The sequence below is a fragment of the Anolis sagrei genome, chromosome 6 (assembly GCF_037176765.1).
Source record: "Anolis sagrei isolate rAnoSag1 chromosome 6, rAnoSag1.mat, whole genome shotgun sequence".
In the NCBI taxonomy this organism is placed as follows: domain Eukaryota; kingdom Metazoa; phylum Chordata; class Lepidosauria; order Squamata; family Dactyloidae; genus Anolis; species Anolis sagrei.
This window is the reverse complement of record NC_090026.1, coordinates 123505054-123529926: the sequence shown is the minus strand read 5'-3', so window position 1 is coordinate 123529926 and position 24873 is coordinate 123505054. Positions and strand designations below refer to the sequence as shown.

Below are 24873 nucleotides of genomic sequence, written 5' to 3'. Positions count from 1 at the left end.
AGCCCCTCCCCTTTGAATCACACCCCCCCCCCCCCAAATCAAACTCAGCAACCCCTGAATAAAAATCCTGGCTATGGGTCTGATGGGGAATATTATTGCTTTAACTATGCAGACTTTCGTTGTCAGTATGATGTCTCTACTCTTCACTATTTTATTGAGATTGGTAATTGCCCTCCTCCCAAGAAAGAAACATATTCTAATTTCCTGGCTGCAGTCTGTGTCTGCAGTAATCTTTGCACCTAGAAATACATAGTCTGACTTCAGCAAAGGATCATTGCGTTGTCACTGTGCTGAAGCTGGAGTGCCATGATGATGCCACCAGCAAAACTGTGAAGGACTAGACCACACCTTCTCTAATATCAGGGCACTCCAAATATCAGAAAGGGAGGGGCTAGAGAAAAGGAAGGTGTCAAAATGTTCCAGTACTTTAAGTAAATTAATCAGAGAACTATCCATATGAGAAGAGGAGGGTAATGGTTAAGACTGTAATCAGTTGGAACAAAACCTAAAGTAATTGATAGAGGAGCCTCAGGGCAAGAGAAGGTAACCAGGAAGTGAAAACAGACTGAAAATTGAGGTTGATTCCTATACCTTGAATGACTGTGTGGAAAGGAGAAAATCAGCAAGTGTTGGTTGTCACACTAGATCAAAAGCAACACCTGCTGAAATCCCTTTCTGTAGGTGACATCTTATGAGTTAGAGGAACACAACCAGAAATGGGAGAAATGGGAAGTTGAGGGCACTTTCTTTCCTCCTTCCAATTTGAAGTTTCGGCTCCTATTTAAACATGGTTCTAAACCTATGGTGTAAGAAACCTACTTCAAATGAGTTAAAATGAAATAAAGATGCAGATAGGCATCCAAGCCCACAAATTTCCTGATTTTTTGTAATTAATTTGGCTTTCTTCAACTTCAGCACCTGTTTGGCCGGAGGTGGGATCTCCCATTTGTTTGGAACTTTGGATGATATGAAAATAAACAAGGGCAACTGGCATAAAGTTCTAGATCCATAGCCATCAAATACACAATTAAAGGTAGTAGCATAGTTCTCTGCTATGTTCTCTTCATTTCTCTCTCCCAGGCATTAGCTCGAGGAATCGATTCAATGTCACTCAGCTCATTTGAAATGTCACCTTTGGCATCAAAAAACTCCAAAGAACGAAGAAGCAGGAGAAGAAGGAAAAAGTCCTCAGGGGCAGAAGATGATGGGGAAGATCAAAAGGGCCCAAAATCTGAATCAGAGGATGGCCAACGAAGAACGGTTAGTTTTTGCTGAAAATGAAATGAAAATGTGAATGCAATTTCCATAAAATCATAGTAATCTTGCTACATGAGGAAAGGATTCCGTCCTAGGCTGGATTAGTTGCCTGAAGCCAATCTCCAAAGTAGTAGCTCCAGGGTCCTTCCCCACAGAATATCCCACAATATCACAGCCATATAACCCAGAATATCAAGGCAGAATAACCCACAATATCAGCTTGGAACTGGGTTATCTGAGTCCACACTCAGATAATATGGGATTTTTTGCCTTGATATTCTGGAAGATAGGGCTGTGTAGAAGGGCCCCAGGTTCGATGTTTTGTGAAATCTCTGGAGTTTTCGGTCCCCCATTACATTAATTCAGACACAACTCTTCTTTCTTTGTAGAACAATGTCTGGATTGTAGAGGGTGTTTGTCTTTTACAAGGTGTTATTCTACATTTTATCTATTTACTTCAATTGTATCATACCTCATTCTTTGAGTCTCCAGACTTGTTGAGTTTTAGGCCCCTTCTACACTGCCATATAAAATCCTGATTATCTGCTTTGAACTGGATTATATGACAGTGTAGACTCATATAAACTTGTTTAAAGCAGATAATGTGGATTATCTGCTTTGATTATTATTTAGTCTCCAGGAATTTATTGCAGTGTTTAAGGATTATGAGAGCTGTAGTCTGAAACATCTGGAAGGACAAAGGCTCTCAACCTCAGGTTTAAAATGATATTCCTCTTATACCCACTGACTCTTTCCAACTCTGTGGTTTTGTAGATGGGAAAAAAGCAAATGCATTATTTCACAGTCACAGAAATGATGGATTTATCAATGTTTACCTATGTTATAGACCAGTGGTTCTCTACCTGTGGGTCCCCAGGTGTTTTGGCCTACAACTCCCAGGAATCCCAGACAGTATACCATCTGTTAGGATTTCTGGGTGTTGAAGGCCAAAACATCAGAGGACTCAAAGGTTGAGAATCATTGTTATAGACTATTCTGTATTACTTCTAAAGGTCTAACCCAAACACTGATGGCAGACGAAGTGGTATTTCTATTGGTTTTAATTTCTTTTTGTTGAGTTACCTCCCCCTATGAAAGGAAACCCATGTACTTTGACAAGCAGTATTAGCTGATGGTTTCCACAAATTGATGTTGAATCCACTTTGAGGTTTAGTCCATACTTCAGAAGAGGTGTTAAAGGTGCTGAGCTCAACCCCACTCCCCACAACCCCCACTTAAACCAAGTAAATATGCATTGGCCTGCTGGCATGAGATCTATTAGTTGACAAGTGAATGGTGATCCACCCCATATTCAAAGCTTTGAAACCAGTTTCCCAAAAGACCACACCAACAAACATATCAGATGTACAGTCAGGGGCGGCTCATCCATTATGCGAAGTAAGCGGTCGCAGAACACTTTTTTTGCCAGGGGCGCAGATGCACCTCTGTAAATGCCCTTCGACCGCCACTTGAGGAGCACCCCCTCAGCTCACAACAGCCCTAGCAGTCCAGGGGGAGCCTCAGCTTTCTTGCCTCGCTGCTGGGGGATCCTCTTCCCAAAGAGGCCGGGCCCTTGAGCCTCGCCTCGCCCCTGTCGTTCCTGCTCCACCTGGCCACCGGATGCGCGAGCAGAGCCGGCGCTCAATCATTCTCTGCGTTTGATCCGTTCCCCATGACTGGCTCCCTTTCCCAATTCCCTGGCGCTCCACCCACCTCCTCTCCTCTCCCCAATCCGTGGGTGGGCCAAGGGGCGGAGCTGCCGCGCCTGGCCCGCATTGGGTCCGGAGGCATGTCTGAAGACCCCAGGGTGCGCACCAAAAGTCGCCTCTTCTCCTGACTTTCTTTTCAGCCATTGGGACCAAGAGAGAGAGAGAGAGAGAGAGAGAGAGAGAGAGCGAGCCGGCTGGAGGTATATCCCACCTCCACTCCCTCCTTTGTTTTTGCACCTACCTTCAGGAAAGGTGGGCATCTCCACCTCTGTTTCTCTCTGTCTCTCTCTCTCTCTCTTGGTCCCAATAGCTGAGGAGAAAGTCAGGAGAAGAGGTGACTTTTGGTGCACATGCCGGGATCTTCAGGCACGCCTCCGGACCCAAAGCGGGCCAGGCAAGGGAGCAAGTGCAGCAAGTGTAGTTACTGGGATGTATAGTTCACCTACAATCAAAGAGCATTCTGAACTCCACCAATGATGGAACCGAACCAAATATGGAACACAGAACTCCCACGACAAACAGAAAATATATATCAATGATTGGTTGGGGGGGGGCAAAATACTGTTTGCTTACCGTTGAAAATTACCTAGGGCCGCCTCTGTGTACAGTAGCAGGATCACCAATCTGTCTGTTACTTTGAAGCACAGTATCTACTTTGATTATAGATGCTCAGTCATTCAGACTTTGGCCTCCAGAAGTGGATCTCACATGTTGAGAATGGAAAAGACCTTTTTTTTTTTAACCTTCTAGCTTTTGAAGTGTTCCTGCCCTTTGGAACAGAAAACAGGGCTAGTCCTAATAAAACATAAGTCTGACTCAGTATAAAGAGTTTCCGGTGTTCATGATCACAATCCCACAGGATGAACCTGTGGAATCTGGCATGACACGTACAAAAGAAGAATGAGCTGCCACGCATTTATGAATGATTACTCAGCTCCACAAAAAACACTGAGCAAGAAGCAGTATTAATCCCCCTGTTCCCTCTTGCCCACTTCTTTCCCCAGACGTGCCAACCCAGAGCTTCTCAAAACTGTCAGATTAACAAAGGCAGTCTATGTAAAATCTCAGCATCCTTAATTGTTAGTGCCAATCACAGTTGTCACACTAAAAGTCTGCAAAGGAGAGACATAGACATGATCGATAAATGACAAAAGTCACATACACCACTATGCACTCAGAATGATTCCTTTGTATGTGTGACAAAGGAATTGATTTGTTTTGTTTTGTTTCTTTCTGGGTTTCGTGAGAGAGGTGGGGGTAGGAGAGACTTCCCTCCTGTTTAATTGACTGCCTTGCCTTGCTAATTACAAGATTGTTCATGCCAAAACAGCAGAGTGAGCTGCTGTGGTCGGAATCGATTTTGGCACGCTAAATAGAAAGCGTCAGAATGAATGCAGAGCGAAGCAACACTTTTCTCGATGTGTTCCTTCAGCGGATGAGTCCTCTTTTCATCTCACATTCATGCATTTGTCATGTACAAAGAACATGGCAAGGAGAAAGGCCAAGCTTATGATACATCCTCTGTGCAAAACGGTGTTCAGCACCTTTCAGAAGGAATTGAAGCCAAGTTGTCTTAGTCCTGATAAATCCCGACCTCTTTACTCCTCTAATTATGCTGATGAGAAGACTCAACTCCAGTTACCAATTCACAGAAACCAGATTGTTTGCCCATTCACAATTAGAAAGATTTCCTTATCTTTTGCTATCATTTTTGGCCAGAATCCTATAGATGCTTTACAATGATATAACTGCTGGTAACACCAGCCTATTTGCTTTCGAAGGTTGTATAAGGAGGTATTCGGTTTCATGTTGCACAATGTCTTTGTGCCAGCTGCTGAAGGACAGCCAGAAGTTCCTTGTGTGAAATCTCAACAATATATAATACTGGAAAAGCTATAAAGCTTATCATTTTGAGGATTTCAGGGTACATTGATCCAAAGCAGATACCACGCTGTACAGTAGGTGGTATACAACCATGTTGCAATGACAAAGACTAACTTTTTTTTTACAAAGTCTGTGAAATTGTGAGAGGCATGGATTCCTGGCATTCCACAAATACTCCAAAATCATTTTTTTGAAAATCATTTCATATATCCTTGCATCTCTCTCCAGCCTTGGTTATCTCTATGGCATCACTTCTCATTGATTAACTACTTCTGTTGCATATCAGATGTGAGGCTGGAGAGAGACCAAGTATCTAAAAGACTAAGGATATAAGGAATCTGACATACTGGGAGAAATTTAATACCATAAAGGAGATCTCCTACCAACCAATCACATCCAACTTGTGTGTGTGGGGGGGGGGGGGGATTGGATCACGACACCCAAACATTACGAAAAGCTTCCTAACTGTGAGAGCTGTTCAGCAGTGGAACTCTCTGCCCCGGAGTGTGGTGGAGGCTCCTTGTTTGGAGGCTTTTATACAGAGACTGGATGGCCATCTGTCAGGGGTGCTTTGAATGCGATTTTCCTATTTCTTGGCAGGGGGTTGGACTGGATGGCTCATGAGGTCTCTTCCAACTGTATGATTATATGATTGTATGTTCAACCTCTACTCTTTTTCCCATGAGTCATTTCTTATTATGGTATGTCTGGAGTATGGCAATCTCAGCTTAGTCATCTCAAAAGGCAATAACTGGGTTCAAAAAATAATAACCAGAATTATTATGATTACAAAATAGGATGATAGAGTGAGTTGATCTTCTGTAAAATTCTACTTCTTTCCCCACTCATTCCTGACTTTCTTTTCCCATCCTCTATGGGCCCTTCAAGACTGTCCTGGGATTTACTTCTGGCTCAATGGAAAATTCAGTGAAGCGCAAGGCCAGCCATGGAAGTGTCTTCAGCTTCCGGTTGCGCAGTAGGGACATTGGCTCGGAGGCGGATTTTGCAGATGACGACATTAGCACTGTGGGGGAGAGTGAGAGCCAACGTGGGTCCTTGCTGGTTCCAAGGAATGGAAGGCGGCTGAGTGTGCAGAGTCAAGCAAGCCATAGCTCTCCAAACTACACACACAATGGCAAGAGGAACAGCTCTGTGGATTGCAATGGTGTGGTTTCACTGATTGGAGGTGGAGGAAGCCCAGACCCAACAACTCCAACAGATGTGCTGTTGCCACCAGTTATTACGGACAAACCTGGAACTGATGAAACGGTAGGTTTGCTCTTATTTTTCCCTTGCACTGGGGTTCTCTATGGCATGAATCATATTAGTAACCCAACTAGGTTTGATCCATTGAACCAGTTGGATTTGCATATGTATTGACCTACAAGTCAACCAAGCATTTAATATGTATTGGGAACTATCCAACTTGGAACTATCCACCAAGCCAATCGGAGTTATAGTTTTACAAGGTCTAGCTTTCTCTGCTGAAGAATACTGGTACCTCACCAAACTACAAACCCCAGAGTTCCATAGCATTGAGCCATAGCAATTAAAGTGGTGACAAACTGTATTAGTTCTACAATGTAGACACACCTTTGGTGTTAACCCCCTTGACCAGACTTGTTTTTCTGGCTCCAATTCTGGGCTGCTGTTTTTGCCTCTCCTCCTGTCTCTTAGATGTTCAGTGGCTGTTTCCTGGTTCAGAACAATTTCACAGATTCTTTGTTCCTCGTAACTTTTCAAAAGGTGGAGGTGACAGTGGGAAAATGATTGCTATGTCATTGTGAAAGAAACATCCTTAGAGAGTACGCAAGATAAAAGGGAACATGATGCTACCACTCTGTACTAGCGTAGATATACGTTTCCTTAAAATTACTACATTTTACGTAATACCATGGAAATAATTCAAATGATGAGGGAAAGTATGTTCTTTGATTTTTTCCCAAAAAACTCAAAATCATTTTCTTTAATATTGATATTTTATGGGGTAGGAAATAATTGCTTTGCTATGAAAAGGGTAGATTGGGAATCATTTTTTGTCAAGACCAAAATGGAAAAAGACCCTCCTGTACTTATAGTCCGCATTCCACATTTGTTGCAGCTAAGGGTACAGAACCCCATGGAAGTGGAAAAACACAAATAAAAAATAACCTTTTTTATCCAAGACCACTCTATGAATCTTTAAATTTTTCCAATGCAACTCAGTGGCATATCTTAACCACTGAGTCACAGTGGAGGACTTAGAAATTTCTAGAGAAATCATATTATTCAAACACAAAATAAATTAATCCAGAGAAGGTACAAGTGTGGAGGTCCAACTGAATTTGAACTTCAATAAAAATGGAACTTTTCATGCCCCCATCCAGCATCACTATTGTCTTAAACATTAAGACACTATATCTGCATGGGGTGTGAGACCTAGGCCCCGTCTACACCTCCATTGTTGTTGTTGTTTATTCATTCAGTCACTTCCTACTCTTCATGACTTCATAGGCCAGTCCAGGCCAGAGCTCCCTGTTGGCTGTCACCACTCCCAGCTCCTTCAGAGTCAAGCCAGTCACTTCAAGGATACCATCCATCCATCTTGCCCTTGGTTGGCCCCTCTTTCTTCTTCCTTCCATTTTCCCCAGCATCATTCTCTTCTGCAAGCTTTCCTGTCTTCTCATGATGTGGCCAAAGGACTTCATCTTTGCCTCTAATATCCTTCCCTCCAATGAGCAGTCAGACTTTATTTCCTGGAGTATGAACTGGTTGGATCTTCTCGTGGTCCAAGGCACTCTCAGAACTTTCCTCCAACACCACAGTTCAAAAGCATTGATCTTCCTTCGCTCAGCCTTCCCTATGGTCCTGCTCTCACATCCGTAGGTTACTATGGGGAATACCATTGCTTTGACTATATGGATCTCCGTTGCCACTGTGATGTGAAACTGCATTATATGGCAGTATAGATGGGGACTCAGTCTCAATAATGCAGCAACAGACAAATAGATAGATAGATAGATAGATAGATAGAGAGATGGATTATTATTTATTATTATTTACTGTATTTGTATACCGCCTTTCTCAGCCAATCGGCGACTCAAGGCGGTTTCCAACAAATCAGTATACATAAAACGTAATATAGATAAAAAAACATTAAATAATATAAAACATCACAAAAGCAGTAAAAAAATTCCAGGCTCAGCGATAAGTCCAGGATCACACCCAAGCTGCAAACCTGCGTCTTCAGGAGTGTAACCCCATCCAACACAGGCTGTAACCCTATGCCTTGTTCGGCCTTGTGACTGACCATGAGTACCTCTGTCTTGTCTGGATTCAATTTCAATTTGTTTGCCCTCATCCAGACCATCACAGCGGCCAAGCACCAGTTCAGGACCTGGACCCCTCCTTAGTAGCGGGTGGGAAGGAGTGACAGAGTTGGACATCATCTGCGTACAGATGACAGTGCAGCCCGAAACTCTGGATGATCTCCCCCAGCGGCTTCATGTATATGTTGAAAAACATAGGAGATAGTATTGAGCCCTAAGGAACCCCACAAGACAAAGGATGTGGGGTTGAACAGGTGTCTCCCAACAACACCAACCATTCCAGCGAGGCATCCCAGAAGGATACTGTGGTTGAGGGTATCGAAGGCCAGTGAGAAGTCCAGCAGAACCAACAGGGACACACTTCCCCTGTCTAGCTCCCGGCATAGATCATCAACTAAGGTGACGTGGAGTGTGATCAGGTCTTGTCAGGCCTTGTTGTTCTGTTTCTTATTGTGATATGGCCTAAGGGCTATCAATAAAATTACTACTACTACTAACTAAGGTGACCAAGGCTTTCTTGGTTCCATGTCCCGGTCTAAAGCCAGACTGTGCCGGATCCAAATAATCTGTGTCTTCCAAGAATACCTGGAGTTGTGAGGCCACCACATTCTAGGACTTTGCCCAAAAAGGGGAGATTGGAAACAGGCCAATAGTTGACGAATTGAGTGGGGTCCAGTGATAGTTTTTTCAACAGTGGTTTCATTACAGCTTTATTACATCTCTTTGCATGTTGAATCAAATTTTTTGACACAGTTAAAATAGGCCTATTGAATCAATGGAAATTACATAAATAGGGAATTGATTCAGTTGGAATTAGTGATTGGATTTAGACCTAGAGATCTAACACAGTGCAATGACTCTTTTGGTCAAACGAGCTATAGGCATCAGTGAAACTTTGAATATGTTACTTTTCTGGGTTGCTTGTTCGGGATCTCTCATCTCATATGGCTGCCCTGTACCACAAGTTCCTCCTATACTCCTATACATATGCATGCAGGCCTCTAGCATTACTGGATTTTAACTCCCACAAACCTCCACAAGTATCCATCTACTCTTGATTTGAGTAGTAGATCAATACCTTGTGAAAGACCTTCTGTTCTACAGCCCTGCTCAAGGACCTTACATTCTGTCTTGTGAAGAGTGCTTCTTATGAGTTGTCTTTAATTTCTTCATTCATTAATGTGATTTCTCCACTTAGCGATGGCAGTAACAGCTCTTCGTGTTGCTCATTTACTGGTGTTGTTCCTCAAACCTGCAAGTGGTGTACTCATCTCCCACTTCAGTCAGCAGGAGATGAGAACACTCAGCCTTTCAACAAAGAGATGTATTGGTCTAAATCGCATGAAAGCTAGAGGGGATCTTCCTGCTGTTGCATATTGTGGGTTCTAAAACCATCCCTTGGGCTTCTTCTCTGAGCCTTATTTTCTCCCCCTTTAAATGTCTCTTGAAATGTAACTGCAGTGGGCAGCTGGTGGGAAGCTCTCTTGGCACCTCTGTGGTTGTCTATGAAATCTCACAGAGGTGCTATGGCAACAAATGCTCACTTCCACGATGCAGCGGGAAGGATGCTTTCCCATCTGCAGATTAGCCTTGGAATCCCATCAATGGAAGCCATGAAAAATAGGCTAGCAATTAATTGGTGGCAAGCCTGGGCCCTGATATATGCAAATCCCATTTTTAGAACAAGGATGCAAATAATCATACCAAATTGTTGTGTCGAATCTACCCATGAATGGTGCTTAATGCTTTTAAAAATATATATTCAAAGGCTGTGTTTATGCTGCTCAGGTCTCCCATCATTTATAAGCCATGGAGCCATAGTTCCTCTCTAGATATGCATATGTTTGGGTGGCATTGAGCCTACGCCCAAGCTGTTCAGCCTGTGAAAATCTAGTCTATGATCAAATGAAATGGTCAGCCATCCTTATTTTGCATTGGGAAAAACTGCCTGCTGTGGTAGGAATCTTTTGCTCTGTAGGAACTCAACATTTGTCCATCACTGATTCATTCCTGCTCTTGTCACACCTGTTGCTATCCATGTGTCATTCAAATGCATTAATGGGGATCAGGCATGGAAAGCTATGATCTCAAGCTTGCCAAAACTGGAAGACGACAATGTTCAGCATGCGCTGTGGGAGGGTCCATGATTGCAACCATACATGGAACAGACGCTATGCGACGTTAACCCATATGCAGTTTTCCCTAGCAACTTGGTGCTGTGCTCTCTGTGAGCAAAGCCAACAGAATTATTTGGAAGATGGGCAAATATAGTGGTGCTATATATAAATTTGGTGCATAATGCACTACCTTATGGAAACTTCAATACAGTGTGTCAGTTGTGGGATGTGTGTCAATCAAATGGCTTTCTTGTTTTGCTTGCTTGAGGTGTCTTCTAATGGATGCATTTGTTCTCTGCTGATAGAATGTATTCCAGGTATGTATTGTTGAAGGCTTTCATGGCCGGAATCACTGGGTTGTTGTAGGTTTTTTCAGGCTATATGGCTATGTTCTAGAGGCATTCTCCCCAGGTATGGTTTGTTTTTTAGTAATAGTCTTGCCTTTAAGCAGGATCCTGAGCTGTGTGTTTTTCTGGCTCTATGGTTGCACAAGCTAGGCACAGTAAGATATTGTAGTTGGGCAAAGGAGTGCCTCTCAAACTAAAATTACCAGTGACCAGAGCCCTATCTTCCATGCTACTCATTCTTTGAAATCTGCAAGCTTGGCAGATAGAACTCTGTGCTTTATAGACACAGTTCTTCATTCATGGAGTCAACCATCCACAGGACACCATTTTGCTGCACCCTTGTATTTATCCATGAATATCCATGGATTTTGGTATCTATAGAAGGTCCTGGAACCAAACATCATGGGTATCCTGTGTTTTAATTTTTATATGGAACTTTAATTCATGTTTTAATGTATATGTTTATATTATATTTGTTGTTGACATAGCATCAAATTGTTACATTTTGTAAAGTCCCTCTGAGTCCCCCTTGGGGTGAGGAGGGCGGGGTATAAATACTGTAAATAAATAAATATCAAGGGTGTACTGGAAAGTTAAGCAAAACTTGGGACAAGAACTGTTTCTGAATTCTGTGAAAAGTTGTAGACCAAAATTAGCAGTGGTTCTCAACCTTCCTCATGCTGCGACCCCTTAATACAGTTCCTCATGTTGTGGTGACCCTCCAACCATAAAATTATTTTCATTGCTACTTCATAACTGTTTTGGTACTGTTATGAATCCTAATGTAAATATCTGATATACAGGATGTATTTTCATTCACTGGAACAAATTTGGCACAAATACCCGATACGCCCAAATTTGAATACTGGTGGGGTTGGAGGGGATTGATTTTGTCATTTGGAAGTTATAGTTGCTTGGATTTATAGTTAACCTTCAATCAAAAAGCATTCTGAACTCCACCAATGATGGAATTGAACCAAACTTGGCACACAGAACTCCCATGACCAACAGAAAATACTAGAAGGGTTTGGTGGGCATTGAACTTGAGTTGTAGTTCACCTACATCTAAAGAGCACTGTGGATGCAAACAATGATAGATCTGGACCAAACTTGACATGAATACTCAATATACCCAAATGTGAACACTGGTGGAGTTTGGTGGAAATAGACCCTGACATTAGGGAGTTGTAGTTGCTGGGATTTATAGTTCACCTACAATCAAAAAGCATTCTGAACTCCACCAACGATGGAATTGAACCAAACTTGGCACACAGAACTCCCATGATCAACAGAAAATAATGGAAGGGTTTGATGGGCATTGAACTTGAGTTGTAGTTCACCTACATCTAAAGAGCACTGTGGATGCAAACAATGGACCAAACTTGATACGAATACTCAATATACCCAAATGTGAACACTGGTGGAGTTTGGTGGAAATAGACCCTGACATTTGGGAGTTGTAGTTGCTGGGATTTATAGTTCACCTACAATCAAAGAGCATTCTGAACCCCACCAATGACAGAATTAGGCCAAACATCCCACACGGAACCCCCATGCCCAACAGAAAATACCGTGTTTTCTGATGGTCTTTGATGACTCCTCTGACACCCCCTCGCGTCCCCCAAGTTGAGAAATGCTGAGGTAGGTGCTTCAAAATACCTTCAGGCAGGAAGAGTTGGAAAAGGCTGGCAACATTTCCCAAAGGCTTCCTGAGACTCCTTAGCCAATAAGCCAGCTTTGCAGAGAGAAGACATTAGGAGAACATATTGCAATGTAATCCTGCCCACCTGAAGTCAGTACATATAAAAGAGCTTGTGTTAGATGCAGTTGTCATTACATTGTGGTCTGCCTAAGCCACTATTAATGCCTTAAAGTCTTCTTGATTTACATGGCAAATTAAAGCTTCATTAGTGAGTAAAGCTTTGAGTTGAGTACCTGGCTTGACTCATAATGAGCCTGATTTTTCTGAGCTTTGAAAGAAAAACTTATCGGCTTTTTCTGAGCCTTTTCTTTTAATACTGTATCTGTTTACCAGTGTATTTACAGCAAGCAGTACATAAAACGCAGAAGGATTGTTGCTATTTGTACAAAACTCTCCCTGGTCTCAAAATCTTTTACCATCTCTAAGTTGCAACTGCTGCCAAAGCAGCTATTAAAATGCAGCTTATCCTCACTTTAAAAACCACAACTCTCCAAAGGCAGATGAATTTGAGAGCACTATAGATCTTCATTTACATGTCAATTGTAGCACAATCTATTTGTGGGGTCCATGGGATCAGAGCAATTCGAGTGAGAACCATTTGCAGTCGGCCCAGACGGAGACAGAAAGAGATTGTATGTACATAGCTCCAATCAACCCTTGGAATAAGAGGGTTTCCCATCTTTGCCTGAAACCTGGGTCACAATCATGTAATTCTTAGCATCTCAGGCTAGTAGAAGCAATGGCAAGGAATGCTGGGAATTGCAATTCAACAGCATCTTGAAGCTCATACCTTTCTATTCTCTGTGGAAACTAATCAATTACCCTCAAGTATCAAGAAAAACTCTCTCTTATTGACAAGACTGGAGTACACAACCAAATCTGTCTAGACAGATGGCCAGGCAGCCAGGCTGTAAAAATAGTAGATAATGACAAAGATCTTAAAAGTGTGTGTTCCTGTTTATGCACTACTGACAGGCAGTAGTGGTCATACCCCATAAGGTATTTTTGTGTGGGAGATAAAATGCCTGTAGGACAAAAGAATGGAACTTTTGCAGTTATTTGTACATACAAATCTCTGCATATCCACATATCCATATCCTGTGAGGTTTTTTGTTTGTTTTTTTAAACTGCCGGTTTCCAGCAGAAGTCCTATGGCAACCATCTTGGGAGCCTCTAAATCTTGGAACAAAGCATCAAGTTTGGGCAATGGAGGCAGCAATTGCAGGACCAACAGGTCTGTATGTGGACCTCTCCTGAAGTCCCAGGATTTTTTGCCCCTCACTAAAACCTGTGATTAAGTGCTGTATGGAAGCGCCCTTTGTTGATTGTGATGTTTTTGCTCTTGATTACAAAAAGACTAGAACTACCTATAGTCTTGAAAAGTTTTTTTTTACACAGAATACTGATTTAAGGTAGACTTCTCCAATCCAGTCGTGATGTGTAGGAGTACAGTCCCCATTATCCACAGCCGGAAGGACTACAAATAACAGAGTGGCATTCCAAAACAACTCAGAATGAAGATGTCAAGTTGAGAAAGCATTGTTTCAAGATGAATAGATGTGTATGTGTGTTATTCACTGGATGTCTTTGTCCCAGCAGACATCTCCATCTGAAGAAGCCATGAAGAAACAATTTCTGACACCCCAGCGCCTTTCAGTAGATCATCCTGAGGAACATTTTCAAAGGCAGCGTGCGGTGAGCGCCGTCAGTATCATCACCAGTGCCATGGAAGGTAAGATAATTTTTTTCTGAAGTGTTTCTAAAGCAGTGGTTCTCAACCTTCCTAATGCCATGACCCCTTAATACGCTTCCTCGTGTTATGGTGACCCCCAACCATAAAATTAGTTTCGTTGCTACTTCATAACTGTCATTTTCCTGCTTTTATGAATAGTAGTAATGTAAATATCTGATATGCAGGATGTATTTTTATACACTGGACCAAATTTGGCACAAATACCCAATACACCCAAATTTGAATACTGCTGGGATTGGGGGAGCATATTGATTTTGTCCTGTGGGAGTTGTAGTTGCTGGGATTCATCTACAATCAAAGAGCATTTGGAACTCCACCAACAATGGAATTGAATCAAACTTGGCACACAGAACTCCCATAACCAACAGAAAACACCAGAAGGGTTTGCTTGGCATTGACCTTGAGTTTGGGAGTTGTAGTTCACCTATATCCAGAGAGCACTGTGGACTCAAACAATGATGGATCTGGACCAAATTTGGCATGAATTCTCAATATGCCCAAATGTAAACCCTAGTGGAGTTTGGGGGAAATAGACCTTGACATTTGGGAGTTGTAGTTGCTGGGATTGATAGTTCACCTACAATCAAAGAGTATTCTGAACCCTACCAATGATAGAGTTGGGCCAAACATCTCATACAGAACCTCCATTACCAACAGAAAATACTGTGTTCTCTGGTGGTCTTTGGTGACCCGTCTGACACCCCCTCGTGACCCCTCCAGGGGTCCCAACCCCCAGGTTGAGAAACACTGTTCTAAAGTATCATTACTGAAAATTTCATTGCTATAACGCGAGTAATGACATTTTGTTCCTTTTTCGTTATTGTAATTGTCCTGAGTTCCCCTTCAAAACAGCCTTAATACAATGTTGAAAGAAAAAGAAAAATGCTTTACTTCAGCAAACACAAAGTATAAGCAAATGCAGTTAAAAAATGCAAAAGAAAGCAAGGAAAACTTAATGCAGACACAAATTAAAGTATCTTACAATGTCCCAAAAGAAACAGCAGTCTTCCATCAAACAACAAGCAATGATCACCAAGTCCTTAGCAGCAGACACAAAGCAGGTTCAATTGGAGTGAAAACATCGGCATCAGAGTCGTTGTTACCAGCGAAAGCTGACTGCTCCTGCTTCTGATTTATAGCCCTGAATTCGTCATGCAGGAGGTGCTAGGGTGTCTTCCAATTAGCTCAGCGTTTCTAGCAGCTATTCTAGCTGAATGTCGTCTGTGCTCTGTCTCCTTTCGTCTCTCTAGAAATGTGGGCAATTGTAAAACCTCATCGTCTGATTCTTCTTCTCCCTCCAAATCCTGAGCACTTCCCTGCTCCCCTTCCTCCTCCGAAGATGAGGAATCTCTAACAGTAACTGGGCAAGTGGGAAAACTTCAAGGGCTCCTTTCGCCTTCATTGGGTGAAGCTTTTCGGGTGAAACTTTCTACAGTGGTAGAGTACATTTACCACTGTTAGCCCATCAATTTTTAGAACATTTTACTTATCCACGATGTTTTGGGGAATTTTCAAAGTTTTTATAAACCGCTTTTTTTTAAAAAAAGCCACAAGAGCTATCTTCTTGAATTTTCTATACAATGACACAAGAGAAAAGGGGATAATTCCCCCTAACTTTCAGAAATATTCATACAACTCCTGATTTTAGGGATTTTTTTAAAAGTTTTGATAAAAACATTCTTTTTTTTTAAAAAAAATAGCCACAACAGTCATCTGACTTGAATGTCTCTCATATTAAGCAATAGAACTTCAATTTAGGGATTTCTTCCCAGCCTAGCAATTTACTTATTAGAAGTATCAGTCAGTCCTCCTCTTTGCAGATTCAACCATTTGTTGGAAGTCTGGCTGGCTGCTGCTACGAAGGGGTACATCTCTCCCCTCTCCTGATTGGGGCTTTCTGATGCAATTCCTCTTTAAATTAATGGCCTCTTGCTATTAGGAAGAGGGAAGCAGCAGGGAGAAAGCAGAGTTCACTGGGAAAGAGACTGAGAAAGCACAGAATTCTGGGAAATATGATTTAGGGCAGGGCCTTTTGAATTCTCTGGCATAAGGCTCCTTGCCTTCCCAGACTACATTTCCCAGAAGTCTGTGTTTTCTCAGTCTCTTTTCCAAACTGTGCTTTCTCTCTGCTGCTTCCTTCTCCTAATGGCAAGAGGCCATTAATTTAAAGAGGAATTGCAGCCTTTTTGGCTTTCCTTTGCTTACTTGCACTGAAAATAAAACTGACTTTGGGAGGTTTCTGGGGTTTACAAAATTCAAACAAAAAGTATTGGGTAAGTTTCGATTCTTAAGTTTTTGGTGCGGTCAGATGTTCGGATATCATGTCGTAAGTATGAATTTAACAAATTTGTTCTGACTTACGGCAACTAACAAAATTTTGCACTGCTCTGATATATGATTGTGCAGTTACAGAATATTTTTCCTTAGTTCTTTTTAAAACACTGATTTTTAAAGAAATGTAGTTCTTATTTATTTATTTATTTATTCCGGTTACTTCTACCCCGCCCTTCTCACCCCAGAGGGGACTCAGGGTGGCATACAAAGGCACAATTCGATGCCGGCATCAACATAACAATAGAATAAAAACAATATAGCAGCAGTTAAACAATTAGCAATCGGTTTCTGCATTACAACTATAAAACCAATAGAACCCGATTTCACACAATTAACGCTCAGCGTTCCCCATCTCATAGTCCAATTTCCAATTCCACTTTGTCAGTCCTAGTCGTCTGATTGTCCTTATCTAGTTGTCAGATTGCCCAAAGGCCTGGTCCCACAACCACGTTTTTACTTTCCTCCTGAAGGAGAGGAGGGATGTTGATGACCTAATTTCCCCTGGGAGTGAGTTCCACAGGTGAGGGGCCACCACTGAGAAGGCCCTGCTCCTCATCCCCACCAGCCTCACTTGTGATAGCGGTGGGGTCGAGAGCAGGGCCTCCCCAGATGATCTCAAACTCCGGGGTGGGATGTAGAGGGAGATGCGTTCAGACAGATACGCTGGATATATATATAATCTTTATTAAATATTTGCAGATTACAAAGCTAAATTTTTTAAAAGAGAAAAAGGAAAACAGAAAGAAAAGAAAAAAGGGGAGAAATGGGGAGAGTTAAAATGAGGGAAAGGGGTACATATATATATCCATACAAGTATGCATGTTTATGTTTATATATACACACATGTACATATATAGACATGCCAATTTGTGAGGTATCAATGGGAGGGAGGAGAAAAGAATATATATATATATATAGAGAGAGAGAGAGAGAGAGAGAGAAAGGTTTCATTTCCGAGCTTCTTCCTGGAGGGTTTTTTCCTTTTCTTTCTTTTCCTCCCCTGTTTCTTCTTTTTTTTAAATTTAGTTCTTCTGTCCCCCATTCTTACTTGCCCAACTTTGCAAAACAAGAGTAATTCTTTAGATAACAAGAGTTTAACTATAGAAGGCCTCCTCCCTGTTTCTGATAGATGAAGAATGCTTTCAATTCAAATGCTATTAGGCATTCAAGATGTGTATAAATACAGATTTGCAACAATAAAGCATCTCTAGAATGGAGTCCAATAAAAGAGATGAAACTTCTGCTTTTGCTCGACACTTCACATTTGAGGTTGCAGAGATGTGTGCGGGAGGTTGAAGGGGTTAAAAATGAAATGCAACGTTTCAAAGCACAAGTGGCAGAATAATGCTTTTGAATTTTACCTTTCGTATAAAACAAATTGCCTGCAAACAGAAGAAAAGTACACATAGGGGAACTATTGTAGCCGAACCCTTTACTGAACTTCTATTTGCAGTTCTTAAAATGAAGAAATGAGTTCAAAAATTCCACTGTAGGATACCAGCCAACATTTTATATAAGAAAAGTGAGACAAACAACATCAAAGTTTGGTGAGGATGGAAAAATCTGTTACTGAAGAAGAGCAAACAAGGTTGGAGAGGCCGCAGCAATCTGCTTTTGCCTGATCTTACTGGGAAGTACAAGTTTGCTATCTCTTTTCTCTTTCCTCCAGAGAACTGAGTTCAAACTGCTTTTGCCCTTTGAACTCAATTTGTAGCCATTGAAGTAAGATGAGGACTAAGGCTTCATCTACACTACCATATAATCTAGTTTCTTAATTCAGATTATCTCCTTTGAACTGCATTATATGGCAGTGTAGACTCATATAATCCAGTTCAAAGCAGACAATCCTGATTCAGAAACAGAATTATATGGCAGTGTAGATCCAACCTAAGAACATCTAGACAGCCCCTTTATTGTGGGAACTTTCGCAATAAAAAGGGGGCTGTCCAGACAATATCCTGGACAAACCCAAATTAATCTGCCACAAACCAGGAAAACTCTGATTTGTAGCAAATTAATTTGATACTGGGTTTATTCTGCACCTTCTTGGAAGGCGCAGGATAAACCCACTACTTGTGGTTTCTGGACTGCAGTCTGGACACCATTCCCACAGTTTTCCAGACTAAATTTGCCCAGAAAACTGTGGGATTACCAACCCCCTCCCCAAAAGACCCCAAAAGCCTTCTTTAAAAGAAAAGTACTTACCTGGCCTCCATTGGGTAGCTGCCGCAGCTCTCCTAGCATATAGAAAATAGCTCCTGCCCACCTCTTCTCCTGATGTGTTATTTCTATGTGCCAGGAGAGCTGCAACAGCTCTCTAATGGGGGCCGGGTAAGTACTTTTCTTTTTAAAATGGCTTTTTGGTGTCTTTTGGGGAGCGTGTTCTTCCAGGACTTCCCAGAAGAACATCTGGACACCCACCCAGAAAATGTGCGCTTTCTGGGGTGTATGTAGTTAGGTTCCAAGGAACATCTGTAGTTCATAAACACGGATGCTCCTGTTATAACAGCCAGTCTGGAAAGGCCCTAAGAAGGAAGGTGGAGAGAGAAACTGGGACATTTTTAAAGCAATTGAAAAAGTGAGATGGCAGAAGATTAATTAAAAGTGTTTTGCCAAATTTTTGTGTATTCCAACAATATCTAAGGGGCTGATAGTTCCTGCTCCTCATTCAAGGCAATGGTTTTTAATTGCGGCGTTATATTTAGATGATCCAAAGCTTGACAACTCCCATAATCCCCCTTCCACTGGTCATGCTGGCTGGATGCTTCTGGAAGCTGTAGTTCAAAAGTGTGATTTTTTTTCCAGACTGCTATGAACAACACTGACCTTCCTGTGTTCAAAGACTTCCACGGGGGCGGGTGGGAGAGAAAAGAAAGTCCACGTTTCATTCGGTGTTGCTTCCTGAAGAAGCAAAAGATGGCAGTGGCCCAAGTGTTTCTGCATGGGTCACCTTTAACTATGACTGTCATGACTGCCATGGGTTTCAGAAAGGGAAGCGTGTAAGAAAGAGACATATAGCTGATGCAGTTCTTTGCCATGTTATACTGCTGCCGGGGTTGGCCAAGCGGCAGGAAACAAGGTCATTTGGATAATTCCGGATGCTAGTTTTGCTTGCAAGGAATTACAGGCCTGCATCCTATTGTGAGGAGGATCTAAAACAGACCCATGGAAGGAATGGGATTTACTTGTCTGTTGGTTAATTGTTTCAGAATTGTTTCAGTGGGTCTACTCTAAATTAAAGCCATCCAACGGGAGTTCATACTCTCCATTTCAGAGTATGTTAAGATGGCAAAAGGAGGGAGAACACAACAATTCAAGCAGGCTTGGGCAAACTTTGGCCTTCCTGGTGTTTTGGACTTCAACTCTTCAACCCACTGTTAGGAATGGTGAGAGCTGACATCCAAAACACCTGGAGGGCCAAAGTTTGCCCATGCCTGGTGTAGATGCACCCATAATTGAAAGGAATGGGATGTAGGCTAGGACTGGGAATTATGAGTCCTTGTAAATGCTGTTGTACTTCAACTCTGAAACTCATTGCCCTGCTGGGAGTTGTAGTTCAACAACCTCTAGATGGCCACGTGATTTCCACCGCTAATTTAGACCAAAGGCTGGCTTGGTTTTTTGCCATTTATGTTGTTGTCACTTCAGTTCACAGACCTAATGGCCAGAGCATCTGAGCTGAGTTAGGGATTTTTCTTGCTTATACCCCATTACCATTTGCAGGGATGTAAATATTTGCAAGTTTTGCCTTCCCATGGAAAGACAAATAATTTCCTATTCCTCCCTGCTAATGGATAAAACAAATATTTTGTTGCACGGCCTGCCTGCCTATCTTAGGGAAATATTCTCTTCAGAAATACAGATGTGCAAAACTAAAAGCATTGATGCAAAAACACTTTTACACTAAGCACCTCTTTTTTCTAGAACTCTTATATATTCAAAATATCTGGTTTTCCACAAATTTTGCATACAAAATTGCAAAATTCTGCAAACAATCTTTTTTGGTTGAGAAGAAGTGTGTGAAACAAGAAATAAAAATGCATGTGAGCTTTTTGAGGAAAATTAGTCTTTTACGTTGTGAAAAGAATACATATGTATATGTATATATACTTCATATGTTTGTATGTACAAGGGGTATTTTTTAAGTAAGGTCCGTTTTGTTGTAGACACTAGTAGTTCACGCGCATACCGCAACGAGCGCATGCGTCGTGTACCAGCATGCCTCGGGAACAACTGTGCTCAGTTTCCGCTCTGTAGCTAACCTGTACGGTTCTCTTCTGTGCTTTAAAAATGTTTAAGACTATCAACTCACCCTCCGCATGTGAGATTCGCTCAGTGATACGGTTTTTGTCAGCAAGGAACCTGCCTGCTGCAGAAATTCATCGACAGATTCGTGAAGTGTACGGTGATACTGTTATGAGTGAAAGCAAAGTGCGTAAGTGGGTACGACAATTCAAAGATGGCCGTGACAACGTCCATGATGAGGACTGCTCCGGTCGCCCTTCTTTGATTACAGACGATTTGGTGGCTTCAGTTGAAGCGAGCGAACCTCACATTAAGAGAGTGAGTTGATAGTCTTAAACATTTTTAAAGCACAGATCAGAACCGTACAGGTTAGCTACAGAGCGGAAACTGAGCACAGTTGTTCCTGAGGCATGCCGGTACATGACGCATGCACTCGTTGCGGTATGCACACGAACTACTAGTGTCTACAACAAAATGGACCTTACTTTAAAAATACCTCTCGTATATGTATATTTGCATACCCCTACTCCCAATGCATTTCTGGAAGTGCGGTTTTCTGGGGGGGGGGGGTGTTCCTGTAATGGAAATTAGTAAGTACTATATTTTGTCAATGTTATATTATCATCTCACAATGTCTCACCACTCTATAAATCCAGAGTAGCGCTAAAGACAACAGTATCTGGTTGAAGTATACAAATGTGTCTGAAGACATAGCTCTCTTTTCTGGCGACTGTTTAAAGGTGCAATGAAGGAGTCAGTTTCATTCCTTGCCTGCGGCATCATCTGACCTGCATGTCGTGTGTGCCTTGCTCCTTCTTTCTTAGAGCTTGAGGAATCCCAACAGAAGTGTCCTCCCTGCTGGAATCATTTTGCCATGAGGTACCTCATTTGGGAATGCTGCCCAATGTGGCTGTTGATCAAGGAAAAAATCAAGGTTATCATCATGGATCCATTCAGCGACCTGACAATCACCCTCTGCATCGTAATGAACACTCTCTTCATGGCCATGGATCATTACAAGATGACCAAAGAGTTCGAGGATGTGCTCAACATTGGCAATCTGGTAAGGAGACTCTTTGCGACGTCGGTGCATTGATGCAGGAGGGAAAATGATTTCCTTGATGGACCAGGCCAAGGGTCCGTTAGCCAAGCAGCCCATTTTCATCAAGGTCCTTATAGTTTTGGTGGACCAAAGCTGAATTTGAGAGCCCTTGCACACAGCCATAAAACCCAGAATATCAAGGCAGAAAACCCACTGGGTTATCTATCTGAGTCCACACTGCCATATAATCCAGTTCAGTGTGAATTTTATACAGCTGTGTGGAAGGGGCCTGAGCCAACAGTGTTATATGGCAGCTAAAAACAGCAATGCAATTCTATGCTTCATCAATAGGAGTAGGAGCTGCAGTGGCGCAATGGGTTACACCCTTGTGCCGGCTGAACTGCTGACCTGAAGGTTGGTGGTTCACATCCATGAGACAGGGTTTTTTGGTCGTGTCAGAAGCGACTTGAGAAACTGCAAGTCGCTTCTGGTGTGAGAGAATTGGCCGTCTGCAAGGGCGTTGCCCAGGGGACGCCTGGATGATTTGATGTTTTTATCATCCTTGTGGGAGGCTTCTCTCATGTCCCTGCACTGAGGAGCTAGAGCTGGCAGAGGGAGCTCATCCACCTCTCCCCAGATTCGAACCTGCAACCTGACAGTCTTCAGTCCTGCTGGCACAGGGGTTTAACTCACTGCGCCACCGGGGGCTTCTATGAGACAGGGTGAGCTCCTGTCTTTCAGCTCCAGCTTCCCATGCAGGGATATGAGAGAAGCCTCCCACAGGATGGTAAGACCTCCGGGTATCTACAGGCGGCCAATTCTCTCACACCAGGAGAGACTTGCAGTTTCTCAAGTCGCTTCTGACACGATTTTTAAAAAATCAATAGGAGTACAGTGTTTAAACCGAAGGACGGAAATGGAATAGGAGGCTTGCCCATCAGATTTGCGAATGACACCAAATTGTGAGATATAGTTAATTTCACCAGAGGACAGGATCAGAATTCAAAACAGATTGGGAAGCTGTGCCAAAATTACCATAAGGAATTTCAATAGGGGGAAATGTACAATACAGGCAGCCCGAAGTTACAAGTTGAATTTGTATATAAGTCAGGACAGGTATAGGTTACTCCAGCCAAATATCTATCTATCATCTATCTATCTATCATCTATCTATCTATCTATCTATCTATCTATCTATCTATCTATAGCTTTGCATATCATAGGGAAGAGTTAACGCCCTTTGCTGTGTATGGCCCTGTTCAGAAAATTTCACCCCACTTTCCATCCCCTGTGATAATTGAATTTTGAAAAGAAAATGGCTTGTTGTGGAAACAAGGATTTGTGAGAAAGCTTCAGTGGAGACATCTTTTTCTGCTGCTCTAGAGACTAGAACAAAATGAAGCAATGGATTCAAATTGCAAGAAAAGGGATTCCACCTTAAACATTAGGGGGGAAAGTCCTAGAGCTGTTCAACAATGGAATAGTCTGCCTTGGAGTGTAATGAAGTCTTCTTATTTTGGGTTTTTTTTACCTTGAGTCTGGATGGTAATCTGTCCTGACTCTGCAGAGAATGGTGCATGTTATGTTGCCATAAATATGGGAGACTGCCCATGATGATAACAGATTACTACCCTCTTCCCTTTCACAGATATTTACTGGGATTTTTACAACTGAGATGGTCTGTAAAGTCATAGCTCTGCATCCCTATTACTACTTCCAGCAAGGATGGAACATTTTCGACAGTATAATTGTTTCTCTCAGCCTGATGGAACTGAGTCTCTCCAGCATGGGAAATGTATCTGTGTTACGCTCCTTCAGATTGGTAACTTACTTTTTTACTGTCTGTCTATCTTTCATGCAGAGATGTAGGCACAATTAATTTTTTGCACTAGTGTTGAACTATAATTGGTGCAGCATCGACCAACACTACCATTCTCAATAGGTTAGCAATTGCGAGGTCAAGCACACACACATACATGTTCACCATTGAAGATGGTATCATCAGGGGATCATGTGCTTGTGGAAATGGACCTTACCAAATCAGCAACACTACCTTTCAATCCCAAGATATTACTCTGTTTTGGAAAGGCATAACCTTTTGGGAAACCAGAAATCGCTATCGCCTTTTGGAAACATGACCCTTTTGGAGATCCATTCACATTATTTGAAATAATCATAACCCTTTTGTAAAATATGATATTCCTGAAAAGAATTAAATACTCATTTGAGCGAATCTTCTCCTTAGTGGGAAATACTACTATTCATGCATTGCAAATTAGGTTTCTCAGTTGTTAGACTGATATACCTGGTTATCTCTCTGAACTGTTAGGAACAAAGATATGCTAATGTACAAAATATATAGCAGATCTTCAGAAGTGTGAATTCAGTTGCCCTAAAATATCTACTCTCCCATCAAATATATTGCTTTTAAATCATGCTCTCAAGAAACCTAAATAGGTAGTCTTAGTTAAAAGTAACATAGCTGATATACTGACAAACTTCATGTATTCAGCATACAGGTACATTTCTTAAACAGTAAGATCTCTAAAGCATTCTGTTTCAGTCTCTTCTTTCTTGCATACAGACTAACACCCCCTTTGGTCCAATACATTACTGAATATTGACTCAATAAAGCTTGACTACACACAGCAGCATACTGACAGTACTGACTTCTAATCTTCACTGCTTCTGATGCAAACGTCTAACTTTTAAAATAGAGCCTCAGTCTATGCCGTCGCGACTGGGGGCTATAACTCTTAGTGAAAGAGACATAGACGTGACATCTTCCCCCCAGGGGATTGCTTCTTACCCTCCTTTAGGAAACCGGAACTCCCAAGGACCAAAACACTGTAGATAACTCAAAATAGGTTTTATTGTTCACAAAGAGTTATCCCTTTAAGGCAATAAGCTGGAAGTTTCAAAGGGAGTAAAGGAAATATACATTGCAGTCTCTGGTTGTCTTGGGTCCAAGGAGATCTCGCAGCTGAGAAGCTTTTCCTGTTCCCTCTTTTCTCAATGGCTGTGAAAGTTGGAACAAACACACACCCCAGTCCAATGGCCTATGTTGAAGGCACAGAGTCTTCCTTTTGATGCCAAAGGACTGGTTTGAAGGCGCTTGGGTCTCCTCAACATTGTCCAGGGCGATCTGGGCATGAAGTATGAGTCCCAAGGGTAA

At 42.1% G+C, this 24873-nt stretch overlaps 1 protein-coding gene across 5 annotated transcripts in view; it reads left to right on the top strand.

Annotated features, from left to right (window-relative positions):
• The window catches only part of LOC132778998 (sodium channel protein type 5 subunit alpha-like), a 392126-nt gene that overhangs the window by 225591 nt on the left and 141662 nt on the right, over positions 1-24873 (top strand). For all 5 annotated transcript variants that reach the window (XM_067470381.1, XM_060782622.2, XM_067470377.1 and 2 more), the window contains 5 exons: positions 1081-1260; positions 5739-6119; positions 13924-14056; positions 21481-21719; positions 23347-23520. In XM_067470381.1, the coding sequence (XP_067326482.1) occupies positions 1081-1260; positions 5739-6119; positions 13924-14056; positions 21481-21719; positions 23347-23520 (1107 nt within the window). The remainder of the gene's footprint in view (positions 1-1080; positions 1261-5738; positions 6120-13923; positions 14057-21480; positions 21720-23346; positions 23521-24873) is intronic.